The sequence below is a fragment of the Agelaius phoeniceus genome, chromosome 35 (genome assembly GCF_051311805.1).
Source record: "Agelaius phoeniceus isolate bAgePho1 chromosome 35, bAgePho1.hap1, whole genome shotgun sequence".
NCBI lineage: Eukaryota > Metazoa > Chordata > Aves > Passeriformes > Icteridae > Agelaius > Agelaius phoeniceus.
This window is the reverse complement of record NC_135299.1, coordinates 1,713,861-1,726,523: the sequence shown is the minus strand read 5'-3', so window position 1 is coordinate 1,726,523 and position 12,663 is coordinate 1,713,861. Positions and strand designations below refer to the sequence as shown.

Below are 12,663 nucleotides of genomic sequence, written 5' to 3'. Positions count from 1 at the left end.
ATAGAATCTGAGATTTCAAACATTCCTACCCAGATACAATCTGAGATTTCAAACATTCCTACCTGGATACAATCTGAGATTTCAAACATTCCTACCCGGATATAATCTGAGATTTCAAACATTCCTACCTGGATACAATCTGAGATTTCAAACATTCCTACCCAGATAGAATCTGAGATTTCAAACATTCCTACCTGGGTACAATCTGAGATTTCAAACATTCCTACCCAGATAGAATCTGAGATTTCAAACATTCCTATCTGGATACAATCTGAGATTTCAAACATTCCTACCCAGATATAATCCAGAGGTTTTGAGACACCAGCACAGCTTCTCCACTGGATTCCCCAGAGGAACAGCAGCTGCCTCTCCTTCCACTGGATCTCCAGAGGCAGAATCCATCCTTCTCTACAGATCCCCCTTGCTCCAGCAGAACCACCCCTGACACTGCAGGAGGGCTGAGCCACAATTCCAATGGGACTGACACCAACACCCTGACCCACAGGGTGTCAGGTTGGGTTCTGACTCTGGCAGTGTTGCTCTAGTGCACTGCATTGTTTATTTTATCCTTTATTTTTTTTCTTTTCCCTATTAAAGAACTGTTATTTCCTGCTCTCATATTTTTTTGCCTGAGAGCCCCTTAATTTCAAATTTATAGCAATTCAGAAGGGTGAGGATGGTTTACATTCTCCGTTTCAGGGGAGACTCCTGCCTTCCTTAGCAGACACCTGGCTTCCCAAACCAAGACAGGATTATGTGAGGTGTCAGGACCCAGAACATCCCTCTGGCTGTCCAGGATGGCCAGGACCCCTGCCAGGGGGCTCAGGAGCCCCGGCACAGAGCCCAAAACACCTGTGGGTTTGATTATGACCCGTGGAACAAATTACCAACCTTATATGGAGATCAGTAAGCCACAACAGTTTAGGTAGAATAATAGTGAAATTATCACAGGGTGGGAAAAATAGATTTTGGGGTTTTTGGTATGGGGGTTCAGGAGGCAAAATGGAGGAATCTGGGCATGTCCAGCCTTTCTTCTTCTTCTTCTTGGCCTCAATCTCCTGCTGTGATGGTGGCACTTTTGGGTTGGTTTAGAGTAGAAACTCACTGTCTAACATAGGTGATAGGTGTTGGGAAGTAATTGTAAATATTGTACATGTATCTTTTAGTATAAAAAACTAACACCACCCCAAGGGCTGGAAACAATTCCCAGCTTTGTGTGAGGAGTTACAACCTACAAGAGTTTGAGTAGAATGATAGTGAATTAATCACTGGGTGAAAATGTAGAATTTTGGGGATTTGGAATGGGGGTTCAGGAGGCAAGATGGAGGAACCTGGGCATGTCCAGCCTTTCTCCTTCTGTTTCTTGGCCTCCATCTTCTGCTGTGATGGTGGCACTTTGGGATTGGTTTAGAGTAGAGACAAACTGTCTAACACAGGTGATAGGTACTGCAAAGTAATTGTAAATATTGTACACAGAATTTTTAGTATAAAGACCTAACACTGCCCTGGGGGCAGGCAGAGTGCCTGGAACTCTCCTGCTGGACGGACCTTGGCAGGGCAGGAAAAAATCTTTTATAGATAAGACACAATAAACAACCTCGAGACCGAGAAATGAAGAGCTCCCTGTGCTCAGACCTACCCTTCTGCCGGGCCCGGTTGAAGACTTTGATGTCCTTGAGCTGCACACCAATCCCAGTCCTCAGGGACACCGACTCGGTGGCGTTGTCCTTGTTTCCTCTTTTGATGGAGCCGTTGGCGTGGGTCCTGAAGGAGGACAGGGTCACCAAGGACCCTTCCCCACCTTCCCACCGGCTCCCCCCGCCCTCCACAGAGCCCCCAGCCCCCCAGCACCTCACCTATCACTCCAGTAAATGTATTCCTCAAAGACTGACACGGAGAACATGTCCATGTTGTTGCTGGACAGGACAACCTCCCTGTTCTCGCCCGTCTCCAGGTCAATCCGTTCGATTTTGTCTGTCCGGGCATCACACCAGTACAGCTTCCCATCCTGCAGGGGTGAGACAACGTCTCAGCTGGTGAGACCCTCTGCACCTCTGGCAGGATGTCCTGGGGTTCACAGCACCTTGGACAACCCTCCCGAGACTCTGGAGCCCCAAGGAAGGGCAAGCAAGTCCCCAGCAACAGGACATGGCCACAGAACCCTGGGGACTGGTGCCATCCAGGGACCATCCAGGGACCATCCAGGGACCCTGGGGACTGGTGCCATCCAGGGACCATCCAGGGACCACCCAGGGACCCCGGGGACTGGTGCCATCCTCCCAGATGCCAACTGTACCTCGTAGTCCACAGAAATCCCGTTGGGCCAGCTGATGCTGACGTTGACCAGCACCATCCTCTCGGTGCCGTCCAGGCGTGAGCGCTCGATGCGGGGGTACTGCCCCCACTCTGTCCAGAACAGGTACCTGAGGGGACAGCAGGGATGTCACCAGAGGTTTGTCACCAGCAGCAGCATTGGGCCTTTGAGTAAAGGACAGACACCACCCCATTCACGCCCCCAACACTGGGGTTTCAGTCCAGACCCTGCCCACCCACAGACATCGCATGCGCTGCATCTCCATCCCTCCCCACAGCCAAACACCTCTGCTCTCCCTCAGGCTCTGCCCACAGCTGAAGCCACTAAGGAGGCTCCACTTGGATTTACTGAGGTGCTGACACCCACCAGGTCCCAAGGGGCTCCCAGGGAGTTCAGCCCATCAGTGAAAGGAGGATTAAATCCAGGGTTTGGACTCCTTGGTGGGGCAGGAGACCTGCGAGTCCTTCCCTGCTGTGTGCACACACACGGCTCTGCTGGGAGGTGCTGGGGGTCTCACCCTGTGCCCACCTCACAGGCGAAGCCCCTCTTTGGGGCAGTGTCTCACCCCTTCTCTGGATGGACTGTGATGGCCCTTGGCTTGTCCAGCCCCTGCGAGATGACCACGTAGCGGAAGGACCCGTTCAGCCTGGCCACCTCAATGACATCAAAGCCCTGGTCCGTCCAGTAGATGTTTCCTGCAAAAGGGGACGGTGAACCCCCACAAAAGCCCCACTGTCCCCCCTGCCCCTGTCCCCAGAGCCCCATCCCCACCTGCAATCCAGTCCACAGCGATGCCCTCCACACGACCAATGCCGTTGGTCACCACGTCCTCACGCCACGTCTGGTCCCTCTTGGCTCGGCTGATGGTGCTCAGGCCCATGTCCACCCAGTAAATCGTGTCATTCTCTGAGACAGGGACAAGGAGGCACGAGGGGACGAGTCAGTGACCACCTCTGGTCACTCCAGAATGGTAAAAAGCTCCACCCTGGAGCCCTGAAATCCTCCCTCACCCAGCGCTGCCGAGGGGGCATTTCAGGGCAAAGGGTGCCACGAGGGTGATGGTGATGGCCCCCTCATGCCCTCCATCCCCTGTCCTGTCCCCAGCCCTGCATCACCTGCATGGAAGTCGATTCCCACAGCCAGGGAGGTCCCCGACACCGGCACCAGAGCGTCAGACTTGTCATTGGGGTCCAGGGGGATGCCCCGGATGCCCTCGTGCACTGAGTACAGCAGGAAGGAGCCAACACCTGCAGCACAGGTGCAGGCACAGTCAGACACATCCCAAAACCCACAGGCTGTCCCTCCACCATGGAAAACTGTGACAGGAGAGGAGCATGAGCCTGGCAGGGTTCTGCAGACCCAGCAAGCCCTGGCACAGTCCTGGTCCTGCCCTGCTCCAGGGGTGCACAAGTGAATCCCCCTTCCCACCACCCAGCACCCCCTTGGCAAAGGCTCCACAGTGCATCTGGGTCAGGGCAGCACTTGTTATTCAGCCCCTGCCCTGACCCAGATGGTGCAGAGCTCTGCCAACCCCCCCCCGAAACCAGCCGGAACATTTTGCACACAAACAGCCTTTGAGAGAGGCCCTGGCAGTGCCCGAGGGGATGGCAGAGAACACAGTGGGCATGGGAGATCTGCAGAGTGAGGGATGTGCCTGGCTCTGCTCCCAGTGAGCCCAACCTGCTGCCCACAGCCAGGGCGCCACCTCTCCCTGGGAGGGTCACAGAATCACAGAATCAATCCCAGAGTCCCAGAATCAATCACAGAATCTCAGAATCACAGAATCAATTCCAGAATCAATCACAGAATCACAGAATCAATCACAGAATCCCAGAATCAATCACAGAACCACAGAATCAATCACAGAATCCCAGAATCCCAGAATCAATCACAGAATCAATCCCAGAATCCCAGAATCAATCACAGAATCCCAGAATCCCAGAATCAATCACAGAATCACAGAATCAATCCCAGAATCAATCACAGAATCCCAGAATCAATCACAGAATCCCAGAATCTATCACAGAATCCCAGAATCACAGAATCAATCACAGAATTACAGAATCCCAGAATCAATCAATCCCAGAATCAATCCCAGAACCACAGAATCAATCCCAGAATCACAGAATGATGAGGTTGGAAGAGACCTCTGAGATCATCGAGTCCAACCTGTGCCCTCACACCTCACCCAGACTGTAGCACCCAGTGCCTGTCCAGGCTTTTCTTAACCACACCCAGAGATGGTGATTCCACCACCTCCCTGGGAAGAGCATTCCAGTGCTTTATTATTCTTTTGGTGGAAAAATTTCCTCCTAATATCCAACCTATCCCTTCCCTGACGTGGCTTGAGACTGTCCTGTCCCACTCCCCTCCACCAATGCCACCCTTGGTGGCCCCACGCTCATCAGGGACAGCCCATGCAAGGGGGTCTTGCTGCCACCTGAGCCCACCAAGCCCCCCAGTGTCCCTCTGGTGCCATGCAGTGACATTGGGGAGGAGCCCATGAGCAGCCAGAACAAGGGGGTCACCAGCTGGGGTGACCACAGGCATGGCTGGGGTGGCCACAGGGTGGTTCAGGGAGGGGACAGGGACAAGCACACACCTTCACAGGACTGCTGCCCACTCTTGAGGCTGTAGCCTGCAGTGCACATGCAGGAGCGGGAGCTCTCCGAGGTGGGGAGGCACAGCTGCGAGCAGTCCCCGTTGTTTTGGCTGCAGGGGTTGGTCCCAGCTGTGGCACAGAAAAGGGGGTGAGGGGCTACAGGGGGCAAGGATGCACCCACCAAGGCTGGGACAGCTGGGGGGCAGCACCCATACGAGGTGTGAGTGCCCTGCACCAGCCAGGGATGGGATGGGATCCATGGGATGGGATGGGATGGGATGAGATGGGATGGGATACATGGGATGGGATGGGATTTATAGAATGGGATTTATGGGATCCATGAGATGGGATGGGATGGGATCCATGGGATGGGATGGGAAGGGACAGGATGGAATTCATGGGATGGGATGGGATCCATGGGATGGGATTTATGGGATGGGATTTATGGGATCCATGGGATGGGATTTATGGGATCCATGGAATGGGATTTATGGGATGGGATGGGATCCATGGGATGGGATTCATGGGATGGGATTCGAAGGGACAGGATGGAATTCATGGGATGGGATGAGATGGGATGGGATCCATGGGATGGGATTCATGGGATGGGATTTATGGGATCCATGGGATGGGATTTATGGGATGGGATTCGAAGGGACAGGATGGAATTCATGGGATGGGATTCATGGGATGGGAGAGAGCAGCCAGCACAGGCTTGGCACGAGGGCAAGGGCAAGGCTTGGGCCAGCTGTCAAGGGCTCCAAGGGGCTCCAAGGGGATGGAGCCACCACAGAGGGGCTGAGCAGCTGCTCGGGGGTCTCTGCACGGGGTCTCTGCCCCAGGAGCCCACGCTGACCTTGCTGGATGCTCTCATCGTACACCTTCATGTGCATCACCAGCGTGGTGCTGTTGCGCAGCACCGTCACCTCCGTGCCGTCCTTCTTGTTGCAGGTGCCCATCCTCTCCGAGGCCTGGTCAGCCCACCACAGCTTGTCCCCTGTGGTGGGGACAAAGCAGGAGCGTGTGGGCAGCATTCCCCATCAGCTGAGGTGGGCAGGAGAGCTTGGGAAGGGGCAGGAGACAGGGAATGGTGTCCCTCCTCACCCATGATGGCCAGGGCGGTGGCCTTGCTCAGCTGGCTCCTCAGGGACTCGATCACCTCCAGGTTGCTGCCATCCAGGTCACACCTGTTGATGGTGCCGTTGCCAGAGCTGATCCAGTACAGTTTGCTCTCCGGGTAGTCGATGGCCAGGCCTGGAAAGGATGGGAATGTCACCAGGCTGGTGGCATGCAGGGACCGTGACAGATCGGGAGGTGATGATGGGATGGGATTGATGGGATTTATGGGATGGGATAGGATTTATGGAATTTATGGGATTGATGGGATGGGATCCATGGGATGGGATGGGATTGGATTCATGGGATGGGATGGAATCCATGGGATGGGACGGGATGGGATCCATGAGATGGGATGGGATTTATGGGATGGGATGGGATGGGATCCATGGGATGGGACGGGATGGGATCCATGGGATGGGATGGGATCCATGGCATGGGATGGGATGGGATCCATGGCATGGGATGGGATGGGATCCATGGCATGGCATGGCATGGCATGGGATGGAGAGAGCAGGCAGCTCAGGTCATGGTGACCCAGCACAGGACAGCTGCCACCCCCCAAGGAGCCAGAGTGGGGACTTGAGGCTCTGCAGGACAGCAAGGCGAGGTGGGGGATCCCGGGGGCCATGGGGGGGTCCATACCAACAGGTCCCTTCTGGTTGGTGAAGAGGAGCGTGCGGTTGCTGCCATCCATGTTGGCCACGCTGATGTTGTCCCCATCTGTCCAGTACAGCTTCCTGCAAGGGAACAGGGGACAATGGGCGAGGGGCCCATGGTGCCAGCAGCCCCCTGCACCCTCCCAGCCTTGCAGAGCCCCTCACCTGCTCATGGCACAGCCTGGGCAGCCCCACAGCCCCTTGTCCCCACCCAGGAGGGGGCCTGGGGGTTGCCAAAGCCCTGTGCACACCTGGATTGGCACACACCGGTGGGTGCACCCTTATCACAGCCTGCTCCCCTTTGCACACGCGTGTACAGACACACAGCAACCCCTCATCTCCTGTGACACTGCTCCTACACACTGACACACAAGGACAGCCCCTCTGGGTTCTCTCCCCCATCACAGGTGTGCACCATCACACACACACACACCTGTGCCTGCACACACACACACCTCCTTCCCATCAGCACCACATCCCAGCAGACTCACCCCCGGAGCGGGTGCACCACCAGGCAATGAGGCTTGTCCAGCCCTTGGATCACGGCGTTCTTGAAGGAGCCATCCAGCCTGGCCACGTTGATCTGCTTCTTGTTGGCGTCGTAGCTGGTCCAGAAGAGGTTTCTGGAAACCCAATCCACGGAGAGGCCGTGAGCGTTGGGCAGGTCTGCAAGGGAATGAAGATTGGAGCTGGTCAGGGCTGGGATGATGCTCAGATGAAGAGGAAGGGCAAATCCCAAGGAGCTGAAGGCTTTGGAGGGCTGGGAGCCCCATTCCCTCCACACCAACCTGCAGACACGACAGTCTCCACGCCGGTGCCATTGATGAAGGCTCTCTTGATGGTCTGGGTACGGACATCTGACCAGTAAATGCGCTGCTCCAGAGCGTCGTAGTCCACCACGGTGACGTTGTCAATGTCAGGCACGGTGAAGGAGATGATGTAATTGTAGTAGGGGTTGTCAATGTCCACGCCCCGGATCTCCATCTGCCGCGCGTACAGCAGGAACTTCTTAAACTCTGGAAGAAGAAAAGGGCAGAGGTGGGATCTCAGCTCCAGAGCACCCCCTCATCCCCCCTGCCAGCTCCCCATCAGACCCCTACCATAGCAGGTGGTGTTGTCCTTGTCCAGCTTCATGAGGTGGGGGCAGGCACAGGACAGGGTGCGGTTGTAGTTGATGAGGCAGAGGTGGGAACACGGCCCTTTGCCCCCATTGGCTTCACAGGGATTAGGAGCTGCAAAGGGAACAGCACTCAGCAAGATCCCAGCCTTGGGGACACCCTCCCAGGAGTCCCCAAGGGCTGCAGCACCCCCAGACCCTGCCTGCCCCATCAAGCATCACCTGATGGGGCAAAGGGGCAGCCACAGGGATGAGAGCAGCATCCACCTGGCACTTGGTCTAAGCCCATCCAAGGGTTGGTGCGCTTAGACCAAGCACCAAAGCCACCCCTTGTTGTCCCCCCACCCCGTCCCCCCACCTGCACACCCCCAGCCTCACCCAGGGGCTGCCGGGAGGGGTGATACACCTGCAGGTCAAAGGGCTGAGTGTTGGTCCTCTGCACCACGGTCACGTTGTGCCCCGTCCATTTGTTGGCCTTGGCCAAGGTGTTGGTGCGCCAGTCGGTCCAGTAGACCTCCCCACCGTAGAGGGTGACAGCAAAGGGGTGGGACAGGTACTCGTGTCCCCTCAGCACCTCGATGTGCCCTGTCCCATCGTACAGGGCTGAGTAGATGGCGTCCGACCTGTGCCGGGGGGAGATGAGGGTGAGGGAGCTGAGGAGGGGGCACCACAGGGTCTTGAACCCAACAGCAACAACCAGCAGGGTCTAAGGTCTAATCCTGCTGATTTACACCAGGATCCACAGAGGAGAACACCCAGAGCCAGGGCTGGCACGTGTTGGAGACACAAACACCCCCCTATCCATGGTCAGACCCTAAAGAGCTCAGCACTCTCTATCCATGGTCAGACCCCAAAGAGCTCAGCACCTTCTGTCCATGGTCAGACCCCAAAGAGCTCAGCACCCCCTATCCATGGTCAGACCCTAAAGAGCTCAGCACCCCCTATCCATGGTCAGACCCCAAAGAGCTCAGCACCCCCTATCCATGGTCAGACCCCAAAGAGCTCAGCACCCCCTATCCATGGTCAGACCGCAAAGAGCTCAGCACCTTCTGTCCACGGTCAGACCCCAAAGAGCTCAGCACCCTCTATCCATGGTCAGACCCCAAAGAGCTCAGCACCCCCTATCCATGGTCAGACCCCAAAGAGCTCAGCACCCCCTATCCATGGTCAGACCGCAAAGAGCTCAGCACCTTCTGTCCACGGTCAGACCCCAAAGAGCTCAGCACCCTCTATCCATGGTCAGACCCCAAAGAGCTCAGCATCCCCTATCCATGGTCAGACCCTAAAGAGCTCAGCACCTTCTGTCCATGGTCAGACCCCAAAGAGCTCAGCACCCCCATCCATGGTCAGACCCCAAAGAGCTCAGCACCCTCTATCCATGGTCAGACCCCAAAGAGCTCAGCATCCCCTATCCATGGTCAGACCCTAAAGAGCTCAGCATCCCCTATCCATGGTCAGACCCCAAAGAGCTCAGCACCCCCTATCCATGGTCAGACCGCAAAGAGCTCAGCACCTTCTGTCCACGGTCAGACCCCAAAGAGCTCAGCACCCTCTATCCATGGTCAGACCCCAAAGAGCTCAGCACCCCCTATCCATGGTCAGACCCCAAAGAGCTCAGCACCCCCTATCCATGGTCAGATCCAAAAGAGAGAAGCCCCACAGCGTGAAGGCTTCTCTCTCCCAGCCCAGCACAACGCTGGAACCAGGTGAAGATCCACACTGGGAGAGACACTGAGGTGTCCTGGTCCTACCTGGCATCAATCCAGAGGATCCTCTTCTCCAGGTAGTCCACAGTGAGCCCGTTGGGCCATCCCCCTGAGCCTGTCTCCTTGTGGATGGTGCGTCGGCCCTCGCCGCTCATGGAGGCGGCCTCGATGCGGGGCAGGCTGGCATCCCAGTCTGTCCAGAACAGGATCCTGCCAGGAGGAGAGGCTGTGAGCAAGGACAGGAGCCCGTGGCCTCACCCCCCAACACAATCCCACAGGTGCCAGCGTGTCCCGGTGTTGTGGTGTGATGTAACAGCCTGTCCATCTTGGTTCTTTCCCCAGGTGTGCCAATCTCCTCTCCCTTCCCCTCCCTTGCCCCTGCTGAGTGCTGTCCGTGTCATGTGATTGGTGAAGTTCAGAAGATGCCTCTCAGCCCTGGGGACATTGGGCCATCCAGGTGTCATTTGTCCCCTGAGACTTCCCCCCCCTTACCTGGTTGGTGGCTCCCTACCCTTTCCCTGCCCCTCTCCCCAGGGTTAAAAGGAGCAGCAACCACGGGCTCAGGGAGTTCTGTGGGAGCTGGTGCTGGATTCAGAGGCCTGTGGGCCAGGAATAAAGCTCTGGATCCAAACCCTCCAGCAGAACCGACTCCTTTCCTTCACCATCACCTTAAAGCTTCTCCACCAGAGGTAAACCTGAGCTCCTGCATGCCTGGACTTGTCCCAAGCACCCAGCTGCAATATCCAGCCAGCCAAAAGCGTCTCTGAGGTGAAACCACCACAGCTGCTGCCTCTGGTCAAGCAGCAAGGGCTGGGCAAGCCCAGGCACGTCCCATTTGGCTCTATTGGGATTTAATTCCAATATATTGGCACCCAACGTGAGGCAGCTCCATCCTGGGGCTGGATCAGTCAGGGAAGAGACCCCTGAGGTGGCACCCTCACTTTTGCTGCAATATCCAGCCAGCCAAAGGTGTCTGTGAGCTGAAACCACCACAGCTGCTGCCTCTGGTCAAGCAGCAAGGACTGGGCAAGCCCAGGCACGTCCCATCCAGCTCTATTGGGATTAATTCCAATATCCTGGTGGGCGCCATCCCCTCCTGGCTCACCCGTAGCGAGGGTCCAGGGCGATGGCGCGGGGGTGCTCGATGTCCCCGGCCAGCAGCGTGGTCCTCATGGTGCCATCCAGCTTGGCCACCTCGATCTGGTCCAGGTTGCTCTCCACCCAGTAGATGTTGCCAGCGATCCAGTCCACGGCCAGTCCCTCAGGGGTGGCCAGGCCGTACTGTATGACCACCTCAAAGCTGGTCAGGGCTGTGGGGCACAAGGTGAGGGCTCAGGGTGGTGCCCCTTCCCCAGCCCTCACAGAACCACCACGCCCATATCCCCAACAGCTCCACCCAGCTCAGCTGGGGTTGATTGTGGGGGGATGTATCCTCCCCAAACAGGGCCTGAACCACCCCTGTGCATGGTCCAAACCCCAAAGAGCTCAGTGCACCCTATCCATGATCAGACCCCAAAGAGCTCAGTGCACCCTATCCATGGTCAGACCCCAAAGGGCTCAGTGCACCCAATCCATGGTCAGACCCCAAAGAGCTCAGTGCACCCTATCTATGGTCAGATACAAAAGAGATCAGCACCTTCTATCCATAATCCTGACCCTAAAGGGCTCAGCATCCATCCATACTCCAGATCCCAAAGAGCTCAGCACCCCCATCCACAGTTCAGACCTCAAAGCCCCCCAAAGGGTTCAGCATCCATTCATGGTCAGATCCCGAAGGGCTCAGCATCCATCCATAGTCTAGATCCCAAAGGGCTCAGTCCCCCATCCATAGCCCAGACCCTAAAGAGCTCAGCATCCCCTATCCATAATTCTGATCCTAAAGGGCTCAGCATCCATCCATGTCCCAGGCCCCAAAGAGCTCAGCACTCCCAATCCATAATCCAGACCCTAAAGGGCTCAGCATCCATCCATGGTCCAAACTCCAAAGAGCTCAGCCCCATCCATAGTCCAAACCCCAAAGAGCTCAGCCCCATCCATGTCCCAGACCCCAAAGGGCTCAGGTCCCATCCACAATCCAGACCTCAAAGCCCCTCAAAGGGCTCAGTATCCATCCATAATCCAGATCCCAAAGGGCTCAGCCCCCATCCATAATCCAGATCCCAAAGGGCTCAGCCCCCATCCCTGCTCCTGCCACTGGGCTCCTGTGGGAGCAGCACTGCTGGGGAGGGTGTCCTCTCTGTGCCCAGCTGCTGGGCTGCAATTACCAGCAGGGAAGTGCTGGGAATGCTAATTAACTACTGCATAATGAGAGCAGAACAAGATCACTATCAGGCCCAAGGGCTGATATCACCATCAGCTGCTGCATCACACCCCACGGAATCACTGACCCCAGGCCTGCACCCCTGCTTTCCCTCCAAGCCCCAGCTCCCCCAACCCAAGGCTCCTCACCCCCGTTCTCCAGCAGCTTTCCCCTGTAGATCTTGTCCTCCACCACATCAGTCCAGTACAGGGAGCTCTGGTTGAGGTGGAAGTCCAGGGCGATGGTGTTGCGCAGCCCGGGCACCAGCACGCTGTAATCCCCTCGGTGCAGGTCGATGCGCCGGATCTCGTGGCGGTTGGAGAAGATGATGAACGGCTTAAAAGGGTCTGGGGGAAGCAGGGAAGGGTCAGCAACAAGGCAGGGGACAGTGCACTCAGCCCCTGTCAGCACAAATCCCACCATCACCCAGCCACGTCCATCAGCACAACCCCCGAGGCAGCTGGGGGGCTGCTACCAGTCCCTGGTGCCCCCCAAAACACACCCAGGGTTTTGGAAACCTTGCAAAGGATGCCAAGGTCTGGAACAATCCCTGCCAGGTTATTCCTGCAGCTCTCCCTGCCCCCAAGGGAAATATGGGGCTGGGAGCTGCAGGTCTGGAACAATCCCAGGTTATTCCCCCAGCTCTCCCTGCCCCCAAGGGAAATATGGGGCTGGGGGCTGCAGGTCTGGAACAATCCCAGGTTATTCCTGCAGCTCTCTCTGTCCCCAATGGAAATATGGGGCTGGGAGATGCAGGTCTGGAACAATCCCTGCCAGGTTATTCCCCCAGCTCTCCCTGCCCCCAAGGGAAATATGGGGCTGGGGGCTGCAGGATGGGCTCAGCTTTGGC

At 56.6% G+C, this 12,663-nt stretch overlaps 1 protein-coding gene across 5 annotated transcripts in view; it reads right to left on the bottom strand.

Moving 5' to 3' along the window:
• Positions 1–12,663, bottom strand: part of LRP1 (LDL receptor related protein 1) — a 136,061-nt gene that overhangs the window by 46,545 nt on the left and 76,853 nt on the right. For all 5 annotated transcript variants that reach the window (XM_077192564.1, XM_077192566.1, XM_077192565.1 and 2 more), the window contains exons 24-40: positions 11,963–12,160; positions 10,620–10,824; positions 9,560–9,724; positions 8,187–8,431; positions 7,792–7,923; positions 7,480–7,707; positions 7,183–7,357; positions 6,678–6,772; positions 6,021–6,170; positions 5,773–5,913; positions 4,917–5,045; positions 3,430–3,561; positions 3,086–3,220; positions 2,880–3,009; positions 2,297–2,423; positions 1,857–2,008; positions 1,640–1,764 (exon numbers count right to left, since the gene is read on the bottom strand). In XM_077192564.1, coding sequence (XP_077048679.1) covers positions 1,640–1,764; positions 1,857–2,008; positions 2,297–2,423; positions 2,880–3,009; positions 3,086–3,220; positions 3,430–3,561; positions 4,917–5,045; positions 5,773–5,913; positions 6,021–6,170; positions 6,678–6,772; positions 7,183–7,357; positions 7,480–7,707; positions 7,792–7,923; positions 8,187–8,431; positions 9,560–9,724; positions 10,620–10,824; positions 11,963–12,160 — 2,664 coding nt within the window. The remainder of the gene's footprint in view (positions 1–1,639; positions 1,765–1,856; positions 2,009–2,296; positions 2,424–2,879; positions 3,010–3,085; positions 3,221–3,429; positions 3,562–4,916; positions 5,046–5,772; positions 5,914–6,020; positions 6,171–6,677; positions 6,773–7,182; positions 7,358–7,479; positions 7,708–7,791; positions 7,924–8,186; positions 8,432–9,559; positions 9,725–10,619; positions 10,825–11,962; positions 12,161–12,663) is intronic.